General features: G+C 38.3%; 1 protein-coding gene across 13 annotated transcripts in view; it reads left to right on the top strand.

Moving 5' to 3' along the window:
- dock3 (dedicator of cytokinesis 3) overlaps positions 1-13657 on the top strand; it is a 229095-nt gene that overhangs the window by 184446 nt on the left and 30992 nt on the right. For 9 of the 13 annotated variants that reach the window (XR_008807959.1, XM_056260585.1, XM_056260584.1 and 6 more), the window contains 13 exons: positions 5086-5210; positions 5663-5825; positions 6191-6297; positions 7502-7673; positions 7753-7850; positions 7944-8027; positions 8527-8627; positions 8765-8846; positions 9720-9890; positions 11377-11469; positions 12366-12558; positions 12840-12967; positions 13066-13212. Coding sequence is in view for 12 of the 13 variants with exons in the window: in XM_056260585.1 (XP_056116560.1) it covers positions 5086-5210; positions 5663-5825; positions 6191-6297; positions 7502-7673; positions 7753-7850; positions 7944-8027; positions 8527-8627; positions 8765-8846; positions 9720-9890; positions 11377-11469; positions 12366-12558; positions 12840-12967; positions 13066-13212 (1664 nt within the window). In the remaining variant the exon portion in view is untranslated. The remainder of the gene's footprint in view (positions 1-5085; positions 5211-5662; positions 5826-6190; positions 6298-7501; positions 7674-7752; positions 7851-7943; positions 8028-8526; positions 8628-8764; positions 8847-9719; positions 9891-11376; positions 11470-12365; positions 12559-12839; positions 12968-13065; positions 13213-13657) is intronic. The other 4 variants (XM_056260590.1, XM_056260591.1, XM_056260589.1 and 1 more) reach the window with 2 other exon arrangements.

Here is a 13657-nt window from a genome sequence, read left to right as displayed (position 1 = left end):
TGCAAAAATTGCCTTATGTGCAGTTTACATGTTTTCATACAATTTGTTATTTGAGTGTTGATTATTATTATATCATTTAGCCTAAAAGTCTAGGCTCTGTTGTTAAGCTTTAATGTTATAGTAATATGTGCAAGTAAGGGCTGTAGTTTACAGCATTAGCAGATAATTTTGTTATCCTTGAGAAACGTTTACTTGTAATTGAATTAATTTAAAGACAAGGACACAATTTGTTCATTAAAGCACTGTTTAATAAAAAAATAAAAGCAATTTTAGCTTTCTAAACCCCCCCACCCCACCGAAATGAACCGAACCGAACCGAGACCTCAAAATCGTGGGATGAACCGAACCGTCAGGTTTGTGTATCGTTACACCCCTAGTAAGGTGTTCCTAATAATCCTTTAGGTGAGTGTATACTGTATAGGTTGATATTTTAGGCATGCTCATTTCCCATATTTTTTTTTTACATATTTACCATTTATCGGTTATTGGCCATAGCATGAAAATAATTATTGGCATATTGTATCAGCCAGAGATTCAATATTGTCCCTCTTTTCAATTGAAATAATTGAGTTAACTCAATGCTAGCATCACGGGTGGTTGCGGGTAAACAGACGAAGATGAAGGTTTACACAAGTTTAATATCAAAAATCCACAAGGTAGCAACACACAGTAAATGTGAACGTGACCGGACAGAGAATGAACGTGAGGGTACAACTTAAATAGGAACTCAAACAAGATGATTAATGAAACACAGGTGAACCAAACAAACTCATAACGATGGTGACCATGGTAACATGGTGGTGGGAAAGTCAAAGGAACATATGAGAATGAATGAAAACAAAGTAAAAGTCCATGATAACTAAGACAAACTGAAGATAACTGTGACAGCTAGGGTTTTGTTGGTGGTTTCTACTGCATGGTTATCGGCCAAAGTCCCGTTGTCCATTGTCAAAATGTTGCGGTCCATTTTCAATTGTCAATAGTTTTATAGCGATTTATGAAGCACAGCTCACACAGAAGTGATTTTCAAACCACGCAGCTTTCTGTTGGTAAACGTGGGGATTCCAACTACTTGTTGCGATCCCTATTGAAATGACTGGATTTTGTCTGCGAAAATTTGGCGAGCAATGGTAAATGCTACTGTTCTGTTGTGTTAAAGGAATCACTAAGAGTTTTTTCAGCTCACTGTTTTCTCTGTTCACTTCTTGCTTGCTTTTTCACGACCTAGGAACATCATAAAACGCCACCCTCATGTGTCTCTATCTGCAGCGCTTTTCATGTGGAGGTCAAAGCGATGTATAAGCCTTGAAGCGAGTCTTGTGAAACGGCCTTTAGCAAGACCAATAATCGCACAGAACATCACATAATCGGCCTCATTGCCTTTTAACTGTGTAGAATCAAGCTTATATAACCCACATTTTGACAGACTGTACAGTCTCCGGGCCTCAGAGGGCCTGTAAAACCAGTTGGACTCTTGCCACTTCAAAGTTGAGTTAAGAAATCCCTTCCCTGTGATTCAGAAGGAGCCTTGGGGCTTCTCTAAGTTGTTCTCTTAATAAACTCGTGTCACTGTGTGTTCTTTAAAAATTCAGTGGAGCTCTGGCTGAATTCCCCAACAGTCAAAGTCTTGTAACCATGTACGATATATTTCTTCTCTTCGTCCATAAATTCGCACATCAGTCTTGTACTCCCGGATGTCCTTCGCTGGTAGGTGGATTGATGGGTCCTCCATCTTCTTTTGTAGAGCCCTCTCATTTGTCTCTGAGTTAATGTTTCCTCCTTCTTCTGAAGAGCCCAATGATTGGTTTATCATCCACGAATCGATCAAGCCGAGGTAGTTCAATTATAATCACAGACTAGGCTGTGCTCTTTAAATTCAGCATTTTGAAAAGCCAATAAGTCGATAGGTCTCTGAGAGCCACGGTTCCTTGGGTTTCTGATCTACGTATTTTCCTGGAGAAAAAAGGCTTAGATGCTATTGGACCACTTGCCTATGTCTGGGAAAAACCCACGTAATCTTATTTCAGATTGCTGCACATTCCTTTAAAAGTTCAAACTTGGCAGGTTTCTAAAAAATGGTCCCAGCATTGGGATCCATTGCGTTCAAAAAACAATGTCTGTCTGTCAAACGGTATTAAGTCTTGGAGGCTGCAATTAGAAGGAATATTGAACTGGTAGCATTATGAAATATTAATGACACTTAAGGTGTGCAAGCTTTGGAAGTCATTCATTCTCATGACATTTTCTGTAAGCCGGAGACGAGTACGTTCAACAAAACCTCTCCAGAATTATTGATACGTTCCTTTTCAGTGCAAGATGTGATGGGTTGGATTGCATCGTCCATTTCATTTTTATTTTAGCCATAAAAAGGCCAAACGTTTCCCTGTTTTGTCGTCCTCTTAATATACATAAAACAGAAATATACATAAAACAGAATGTGAGCACATGCAAATACATAGATACTAAACCGTAGCATCTGCTTTCCTCTTTTCTATACGCTAGCTAGCTACTGCTGTCGGGCCATTTTCCCCTCTTTCCAGCTGGGAATGCACCAGGATTGTTCCTTTTTGGAAGGAATTTGTGCCTGGATAGAGAGCTTTATGTGGATTTTATTCAGCAAAATAGCTCTGAAGCAGTGGAGAGAAGTGTCTGACGCCGTAACCCATTACAGAGACGGTCTATACAGGAACGCAATCCAGCGAAATAGCAGTGCTCACAGGGAGTCAGCCTGTTGCTGCCAGATAACATTTCTATCGGGGTGTGAAACTGTAGGATTCTGTCAGACAAACACACAAAGCTTTATTTAGGCTGTACAGTATGTTGTCTATTCAATCCACTGTTTCTAAATGCAGCTGTGGCCATATGTGCTTTCTTATGTCTTGTTAGATTCACTAACACCAGTATTTGTGTATTATGAATTATTGAATATTAGGAATTGACGATACCCCAGGTTATTTTCTTTTTTGATCTGATACCAAATACCATCAAGCCCAATGTTGTCAATATGGATGCCAATACCAGTACTGGTTTTATTCATTTATTTATTTATTGCAATTTTAAAAAGATATTTAGTGATTATAACTCTCATCATTGTTTGCAAGTATCACAATCATTTAATTTTAAGCATTACAAATCAAGTGGTTATGGTTATCATTTACTAACAAAAAGTACAGAACGTAATCAAACTTTTTAACATCTTTTAATTTCTAAGGATTTCAGAGAATGTTCAAAGATCGAAAAGAAAGTTTCCATCCTTTACAATCCTTTATAACTATTTTATTTCAATACATTTATTGCTTATTTAGTTGCTTACTGATCAGTATATTCTATACTCTTGATACAGCATTAGTATTGAACGTACAGATACCTCAAAATCAATATACTCATAAGTAGAAGATCGATCTACCCACGACTACATTAAAATTGTATCTAAAATAAAATATTCTACAAAAAACTAGCTACAAAAAACAGGCCAATTTCACAAATATTTGCACTAAAACAATACAGCTGTCAAATGTAATTTCTAGACACTTATTGTGTAATAAAACAAACAAACAAACAAGAAGCAACAATTTAAATTTTAAATCTAAATGTAATTCTTGTACAGGTCAATACAAAAACAAAAACTGATCAAATTGATGTGCTATATTAATGCATGTTTCTGGTCGTATTATGCATGATTTAACAGTGAAATGAAATTTAAATATGATTATAAATTGTAAAGTTAACAATTCAGTCATATCTTTTTAACATGCTTTTTATTTAATTTCCCAACCTGTATTAAACACACATGCACACACTATTTATTAATTTTATTACAGTATATTTATCACATCAAGTGTTATAACAGTATATGTTTGTTATATCCTGCATATAAAATTGACAAACGGAGATCTGTGTTTGAATTTGATCTAAAGTCCACGGGTGCTCCTTGTTGCTCAGAATGAACGCGTTTTGCGAGCAAAAGTCATGAAAACTTTTTCATTATGCACATTACACTCAAAATAGAGCAAGAATTGCATTGCTTACGGCGCTTTACATCGCTCTCCTTGACTATATCAGCCATTAGTAAAGATATATGGTGCATCAGAGCAAATCAAAGCTTTTTTTAAAGGTATATGCCGAAATATACATCTCCACACTCATACCTGTCTGCATATGGGTGTCAGCAGGAGGGATTGTTTCTAGGAGAGGCACGCATTCTCTTTTATTGCATCAGCTGTAATTGGAAGAAATCAAATTAAACCCACTACTTCTTTCACTAACAGCTAAAACTTTCTCCCCCCCGAGTAGACGGGTAAGAGCTAAGCACAATTCCAGAGAGAGTCGGTGTTTATTTTGAGTATTATGATTCAGATGCTTGCCGCTCTGCAGAGAGAATGTGGGCTGCTGTGTCATGGATCGAATGAGGTTGATAATGAAAGAATCATCTGAAAGCCAAGGTCACATGTGGAACCACAGTGTAAAACACAGGTTGAACTAGAGTTTGATTATATTTCTTCTAGCCAGTGGGCGCAGTTTAGCTGGACAAACGATTTGACCTTTATGTAGCAAGAGCTTTTATTACAGTCTGTAAAACGTGTGAACAGTGAAGCTAAATTAAGCGTGCTGGGTCCATACCAGATTACATGTTTCTTTTAGGCTTGAACAAATACACATAGATGTAGAAACATGCAAAAAAAAATCTAATAAAAAATATTGACAGTTTTTTCTATCCAACTTTTATGTTATAGTGGACTGGTGTATGTTGTTTCTTACCCAATATCTGCAAGCATGATCGACAATGGTTTTCTGAAAAAGTGTGTGAAAAGTGCCTTTTACAATTCAAACACAAAACATTACTAAAGAAAATCTCTTACAAGTTCTTGAAAATGTATCATCAGATTTTTGTCTAGGATGTCTTTACTTTTCTGAACCCCAAGTGGCGACACGTGAGTTTTTCTCGCAATAATTCACCAAAACGAAAATATAAGTAACAAAAAAAAAAAAAAAAATTGAATAACTTCAATGCAGTGCAAGTTTCACCAAGCAGCAAAAAAAAAAAGAGTCAAATTACTTAACAATGTTGATTTTGTTGATCTTTAGGTGACATACGCAACGACCTCTACCTCACGCTGGAGAGAGGAGACTTTGAGAGAGGAGGCAAGAGTGTTCAGAAGAACATCGAGGTCACCATGTATGTGCTCTATGCTGACGGCGAAATCCTCAAAGTAAGTGGACTTTAATAAAGGAATAGTTTACCGATAATCAAAGTTCTGTCATCGTTTGCTCACCCTCATGTAAGCCCAATCCTTCTATAAAAGGAGACATTTTAACGAATTGTGTTGGTTGCTCTTTTACATGAAATTGCACCATGATTATAAAAAGAAAAAAAAAGAAATCTCATTCTGTATTCCACAGTTGGAACGACACGAGGGAGTAATCAACGACAGAATTCAAATTTCTGGGCAAATTATCCCTTTTGAAGGCGTGATCTGTAGCTCATGTGGTGAATCATTTAGTCCAAACAAATTTGAAGTCAGTTTGAAAGGAGTAAATGAGTTTGTTATTTTCTGATGTATTTTACATGGGCCCATCATAAATGTTTGTGTCGCACACTTTGATGCACACTATAAAGCCACATAAAAGCAAAACTGTTTCCATTTCTTCTATCTTTTATTAGGAGTGCATTAGTCTGGGCTCAGGAGAACACAGCATCAGCGAGTACCGCTCTTTCGTTCTCTACCACAACAACAGTCCCCGCTGGAGTGAGGTCATCAAACTGCCGATCCCCATCGACCGGTTCCGGGGGTCCCATCTGCGCTTTGAGTTTAGACACTGTTCAAGTAAGGATTTATACTCTACCAGAATAGTATTGCACACGCATTTTCTTGACGCATTTTTCTTTCATGCTGGAATTATTCAAGTGAATCAACTAATACCAATGTACATCGTGCCTACATATGAACTTGATACCAAAACAAAAAAAAAAAGTAATTTTTGAAAGGGATGGGATATTTTTCTAGTCATTATTCAACATGCTGGTTTAAATGCTGGTTTAAACACTCGACATAGTGAAAATTCAAGGCTTTTTGTTCTTTGACTTGGTTCATGAAGTGATATACATCAGTATTATAGTGAATTTTAAATTACCGGCACTTAAGACTTAACAAGTACTTTAGACATTATTCCTGTTTTATTGTTTCCACAGCAAAGGACAAAGGAGAAAAGAAGCTTTTTGGCTTTGCGTTCACTCCTCTCATGAGAGAAGACGGCACCACACTGTCAGATGAGAGCCATGAGCTTTACGTCTATAAGGTGAGGACAGTCTCCGCCTTTACTTCGTCATAGATATTAAAAAATATATATATATAGGCAGCGTCAAAATACGTTATAATAACTGTTTAAAAATGTTCCTGTAAATAATATTATAATAGTGTATTAATATGTAATTTTAAAGCACAATTTAAATTGTATTATATATATATTTTTTATTCACTTGCCAAGATTTAAAACATTCCATTTATAATCAATAGCAATCAGACAAGTTAGTCACACATTCAATAACACATTTGTTGTGTGTTTTTGTCATTTTTTATTACTTTTTGACTTTTTTAATGCGTCTATATTTTGTTGTTGTACTTCAAGTTAAACTAAACAAAAATGGGAAATGTTGCCTTGGTAACTAGCTAAAATAAAAGTTTACTTCTATTTTATATTATTTCAGTTAACATTTAGGTTGGACTTTACTTCGATTGTCCACTTAAGACATTCTACTAACTCTCTAGCCTGGTTAAAACCAGAGCGATGAAGGAGATGACGTATGCAGAGCGGCGGAGAAACATCTCCGAGTGTTGTTCTTTGCTCGGTTTTTAACAAAAAGGAAACGTTCAAATCGCTTAAAACAGACGCGATAGCTGATTCGAACGAGTGATGTTCGACGGCGGCATCCATCTTTGTAATGTAGGCTACAAAATCTGCTTCAAAATCCCAGCGCTGTCGTCATCGTGTAAAGCCCGCCCCAACGCTTCTGATTGGTGCCTCGATTTCGGCGGATTGGAAATGGGCTTGAATGAGCTCTTTGCCAGACTAACTTTCAGAGCAAATCTAAATTTGCCGGAAGTTGTCTGGGTTTTCCCAGGCTACTAACTCTCATTAATTTGCAACGACATGTAAACTAACTCTCATTAGAGTATAAGTAGAGTGTTAGGCTAGGGTTAGGGTTAGTAGAATTAGTTGACGTACTTGCAAAGTTACTTATAGTCAGTAGAATGTCTGTTGATGGACCATCAAAATAAGGTTTTAGCAGATATTAAGCAGACAGTCTAAATAATACTCTAATGAGAGTTAGTGAACATGTAGTTGCTTAGTTAGTAGAATGTCTGAAGTGGACTTGATTCAAAGTATTATCGACGTTTAGTAAAGAAATTTTTTTTTTTACACTTTTAGTTACAATAACCCTGGTACAGAAAGGGCATAGCATGTTCATATGATGTCTAACTCTGTTCTGTATCTGAATCAGTGTGATGAAAACACCACCTTCAGTAACCATGCGCTGTACCTGGGGTTGCCCTGTTGTAAAGACGACTTCAACGGCTGCCCGAACATCCCGTCCAGCCTCATCTTCCAGCGCAGCACTAAGGAGACCCTCTGGATATCCACTCAACTCTCTTCCACCAAACTAACACAGAATGGTAACTCACTAACACTAATTCATCAGTTGTCGCTTCTATTTCTCAGAGTGAGATAACACTTTCTTATTGTGTTTTGAAGTCGATCTACTAGCTTTGTTGAAGTGGAAAGCACACCCAGACCGTGTGATGGACATTTTGGGGCGATTGCGCCACGTCTGCGGGGAAGAAATAGTCAAAGTGAGAGCTCCGTCTCAATAACTGATATTAATAAAAAATTTGAATGTCTGCATAATGCCATTTACACCCACGTTTTCTGGTTTTCTTCTCCAGTTTCTTCAAGACATCCTCGACACACTGTTCTCCATTCTGGATGACAACACAGACAAATATGGACCCCTGGTGTTTCAGTCGCTGGTTAGAAAGCTTAAATAAATGACATTTTTAAGACTGCGCCACAGCTTGCCTAATGTTAATAATTCACGGCTGTAATAACGTGTCCGATTTCCATTCATCAAAAGTACCAGCGTTTACCGTACAAACGTGTATTTGTGTGTGTGCACACCCTTAAATGCACACGTTTCATCTCTTTCAGGAGTGTGTGTTTAATGCTGTGTGTGTCTGTTATGAAAAATGGAAGATTTCAGCTAGCATGGATCCAGGCATTATTAGGCCTTCACAGCTGTTTGATAGTGGCGTCTCCAGAGACCCTTTAGCTTCTTGTACTCCTGTAAAAAGAGTCAAGATGTTCTAGCCTCTCTTGGCCTGAATACATCTGTCACGTTTCTTTGTGGAGAATAGAGAACCAATGCAGGCTGCATTCATTTCGCAATATGCTATCGTGGTCCTTTGGACATTTAGCTCCTCTAGTTTGGGATTTCTGTGCGAATTTAAACCATGACACGTTTCTGTCCAGGTGTTCATCATCAATCTGCTCCGGGACAGTAAGTTTTATCACTTCCGGCCCGTGATGGACACCTACATCCAGAAGCATTTTGCTGGAGCACTGGCTTACAAGTGAGCTCATCGATTTTAGCTGGATATTTATGTTTAGATATCAATTACTAAGATAAGTTTGCTTAAACTATAAGTATAAATGGTATTTCATATTTCTTCTGAATATAGTATAATTAGGTGTTTCATTTAAAATGCAGAGAGTTGATTCGATGTCTGAAGTGGTATATGGATCGGTCAGCAGAGGTTGTACGACAAGATCACATCCAGGAAGCCATGAGGGTAAGACCAAATATAATATGGGCCGTATAACCAAATAAACAGAAGGAAAGAGAAAAAAAAATCCATGTCAAATCAAATGGTGGCTTCTGTCAAATAAGCAGTGATTCAGCTTAAACGGGAACTAGAATAAATACATTATAAGTAATTGTAGGGCATTCCTCAAAGGACCTTTACAAATAACTAGCTCAAGTAAATTGTATTGAGATTTCTTATTCACTCCCTGTATGGTTTTGTTGAGATCTAATGTCTTCGCTGGTTTGATTGGTGATTCATTTTGGTACTGACAGTACCTCATATTTAAATGTCAAGGACTGTAAAAGTACAGAGAAATTATACTTTAGTTAAAGTGTGGTTGCTCCGTCAAATATTTAAAAAGTGTCTTGCCGGAAACATACTTCAGAGAAAGTAAGACGTTTCCACTTTAATTGTACATTCAAGTATTTAGAAGTAAAACCCTTTTTCTGAGCTTTTAAAACTGGCTGATGAAAGACAATGAAAGTCTTCTGAAGTCATTTTGATGCACAAAGTGTGAAATGCAGCCCATTTAATCACAGTTTCAATGTTGTGTTTAAAAGAAAAACCAAAAAAAAGACTATTTGATCTCCGCCAATGGTTATTGTATTTAAAAGAGCCAAAAACTGCCCAGTAAAAAGTGAAGTAATATTTTAGTAATCAATTCCAATTACTTAAGTACCCATGACGTAAAAAATGTTCAGTCAATTTGTGTCTTCTTTCTTTATTTGTCTTCAAGGTAAAAGCAAAAGAATTGTCCCCATTTATTGTAATTGGAATGTTTTAAAGACATTTTATAGCATAAACATGGAGCTCAGACACGTTAGCTTGTACACACGTTAACTGTAAATCTTCCTTCAGGCTCTGGAGTATCTGTTTAAATTCATCGTCCAGTCACGGATCCTCTACTCCCGGGCCACCTGTGGGATGGAGGAGGACCAATTTAGGGCCAGCATCCAGGAGCTTTTCCAATCCATCCGTTTCGTCCTCAGTCTGGACAGCCGCAGCTCTGAGACGCTAATTTTCACCCAGGTCAGATATAAACGAAAGAACCATTTTACAGTTCATGAAATCTGGTGTATGAGTATCAAAAAATAAATAAGTGGGATGTAACTGGTGAATGTTTATGTTATTATGTTAATATTCATATTAAATTACTTTATTCATTCATATCTCACTTCTGTTTAATTAAAGATTTAAGCATTGAAAGCAAACAAGAACAAGGTGGTCTAATGTGTTTGAAAGGGAAAGGTTTAGTTGTAACGAGTTGCTGATCTCCAAAGCCATGGTTGTTGACCCAAGATCAAAGCTGCTTCCTTGATGCTCATGTTTGTTTAGTCTTCTATCAGAATGATGCATCTGTCTGTCTCTGCCCTAAAGAAGTTGTACGTCTAAGCTGTTTTGACAGCCCCATCTCATGGATATCCTGTGATATCATTTCTCATGTAGAGCGAGTTGCGATCAGACAAAACAAGGTTTTCCTTGAAGGCTGCAGGAGTAGATATCTGCTCGCTTCAGATTGCTTGATCGCTGAAGTAGATGTGAAATGTTCTGAAGAATCAGATTTGAAGAATACAAGACAAGAGGACTTAAGATGAGGATCAGGAGACACCAACACTGATGCCACCAAACAAGTTTTTGAGAAACTGTGCTATCTCTAGCCACTATTTTTACATTGTCTGAAGATGGTGTGAATGGTACTTGCCGCTATGATGCTTGGATGTTGTGGGTGGTTGCCAGACATTTCTACTCTATGTGTTTTCTACTCTATGTGTTTGCTGAAGTATTCTAATGGGTTTTTGCAGTTATGAGGGTGTTTTAGATTGATGCTGAAAGCATTTCTAGGTGGATGCTCAGGTCGGTGCGCACTGGCCCAAGTCAAACCCTCCTCCAAGTTACTGTGATATTCTGATCCCTAAATAATGTATGTTTGATTGTTCTCCAGGTAATAGTTCCCTTCAGAAAGGCCCGTGACTTGATGTATCATTGAGTTCCTTAGGACAAACGATGTGGGACAGTTTATGTGCCAAAGTTTAATACACAGGGTTTGGGTTTGAAGACTGGTGGACTTTGTTATAAGTCTCATTAGTTTAGTTATTGGTAGTGTTTGTACTGCAAAATGTGAAATATATTTCTCTATTAATGTTTGGAATTTCAAATGTTTGCAGATTATGTACAAGGTAAATTTTTATTAGGTAATGAAACCTAATAAACCTTCCACATGACTTCTTCTGTCACCACCATATTTTATCGTCCATGCCTCCAGCAATGCATCATTTAATTCTGGATTCACCAGGAACCGAATAATAAAATATGTGGTTGTACTTTGATTATCAGTGTCTGGACACAATACATTCCATCCTACCAACAATGCTTGCACAAATGCTTTGATGAAGATTTAGTCTTTTCTGTTGACAATGTTTTTCCTGAATTGTCCCATATTGTACCTGTGTGGACCCATCCCATCCCTGCCCTGTATCCTGACCCAATCCTGCCCAACTTCACTGTACCCCCCTAGGGTCCCCAACCAACTACAGGACAAGCCACTGCCAACCAGGGCAACTGCTTGCAGCCGTTGAGCTGTAATGCCCCACGGCCCTCTCCGCTGTCTGTAAGTAGATGCAGCTTGTTGAATTGCCCCACAGTAATGGAACGGACCCAACCCAACCTAATTCCTAAAACATCTACTGTCACATGCAACCATTCAGTACCTTTTCAGAACACCAGACCCCAACATGATCCAACAACCCAAACACACTGACAACAACACCAACAAATGCCTCCCAATGCTTCCAATGCATTTTCCGCTGGGTTCTTTGGTGTGTTTCTTGGTTTTGATTGCTGTGTTTGACACCAAGTCTTCTTGTGCACAAAGTTGAGACCTTCCAAACACCCCCCTTATTCACCTTTCCTCTTCAGTGGCATTGAACCGGGGACCAGCGATCACCTTGCCTGCAATGGATCGTACCATGGTGATGTTGAGCAAAGTGGGGAAGGGAAGTCCTCAAAAGCAAGAGATGTAGATGTTTATATAATGGTAGCTTTGATTAAAGGAATAGCTAAGGTCTCCATTATGAACCACAATGCCAATCTAGTTAATAGATTTTTGGCTGTTCTCGTGACTATATAGCCGTCTTCAACCCACTGTCCTGCAAAGTTTTGTTCCCACTTCAGCCAACCTGCCTGTAATTTTCAAGTGACCTTATAGACCTTGAATGGTTGGTTCAGGTGTGTTTGATTAGAGTTGGAGCTAAACTCTCCAGGACATTGGGTCTCCAGGAGGTTTGGAGGCTTCTGACTCTCAAAAATAAAAATCTACCAATCTACCAAGTAAGCATGAGGTCTTGACAAAGCCTCACTGTTACTTCATCTCTTGCTGTGTAGGTGATGTCCATCCCATCTTTGGCCAACAGTCCCTTCACATCTTGAGCTTTCTAAAAGGGAACACATACCATGACCAAAATGCAAAAAAAGCTTTCTTTCTCTTGTCCCTTCCCATTTTTTCAGGCTGCCCTGCTCAACTCTTTCCCTGCCATTTTTGATGAACTCCTTCAGATGTTCACAGTACAGGAAGTGGCAGAGTTTGTGAGGGGAACTCTGGGTAGCATGCCTAGTACAGTCCACATCGGTCAGTCCATGGATGTGGTCAAGCTTCAGTCCATTGCTCGAACTGTGGATAGTAGGCTTTTCTCCTTCCCAGGTATTTCTTAAAGAAATGTGCTAAATTTTACCTTTATGGGTACAACTGGGGCAGTGCACTTAATAGGGCATCTTTGTACCTTGTTTACCCCTAAAAAGGTTCATAGTAGTACTACTCTAAGGGACTAATATGTACCTTTTAGGGGTAGATAAGATGCAAAGTTGTCCCATTAAGGGTACTGCCCCAAGCAGTTCGTACAATGTTTTGCATGTTTTATGTGTTAATGTCTGAAATCTTAATCAGGTGTATTGCTTTAATAACCTCCCTGTCTCTTTACATAGAATCAAGGAGAATTCTCCTTCCTGTTGTTCTCCATCACATTCATCTGCATCTTCGGCAACAGAAGGAGCTTCTGATCTGCTCAGGAATCCTGAGCAGCATTTTCTCCATTATTAAGAGCAGCTCATTGGTACTCACGCTTCAGTCAATGAACACGTGATCAAAACTTTGAACATCCCATTGGTGACTTTGGTCAAGTAGACAATGTTTCTCTTTTCCTGTTTGCAGGAGAGCTCTGTGCAGGAGGAGGTAGAGATGATGGTGGAGAGTTTGTTGGATGTGTTGTTGCAGACGCTGTTGGCCATCATGAGTAAATCTCAGTCTCAGGAGGCGGTAAGAGGGCAGCGCTGTCCACAGTGCACGGCTGAGATCACTGTTAGTAACTAACAAATCTGATATTATACTTCTTTCCTTCCCTCCATCCTTTCATCTCTATTCTCCTCCACCTGCTTGGCAGCATACTTACTCAGATCTTTACTTCATCTTCTGTTTCTTTCCCAGTCAAGTTCTGAAAGCAAAATCTCAGAAATCTTCCGAAAACAATAACATCAAACCTTTGACTAATGTCAGAGATGAATGTAGGACTGTTTTCATACTAAATTAATGTTTTCAAATGACAGAGCTTATATTATATATGGGATGTCAACGTTAAAATCCTCAACGTGTTAAAATAATTGAACACAAATAACGCAAATTAATGAAGCAATCAAAATTGCATCATTAATGTAATTTATGACACGCAGTTAGGTAATCTTGGAAGTCGGGAGTTTATCAAACCGGGCTTATTTCATCAGAGATGGCAGAGAGAACTGTGAGATCA

Source organism: Rhinichthys klamathensis, unplaced genomic scaffold (assembly GCF_029890125.1).
Source record: "Rhinichthys klamathensis goyatoka isolate OS25496 unplaced genomic scaffold, OSU_Roscu_1.1 h1tg000009l_1, whole genome shotgun sequence".
In the NCBI taxonomy this organism is placed as follows: domain Eukaryota; kingdom Metazoa; phylum Chordata; class Actinopteri; order Cypriniformes; family Leuciscidae; genus Rhinichthys; species Rhinichthys klamathensis.
Note: the sequence above shows the minus strand (reverse complement) of the source record. Positions and strands in the feature narration are given on the sequence as shown.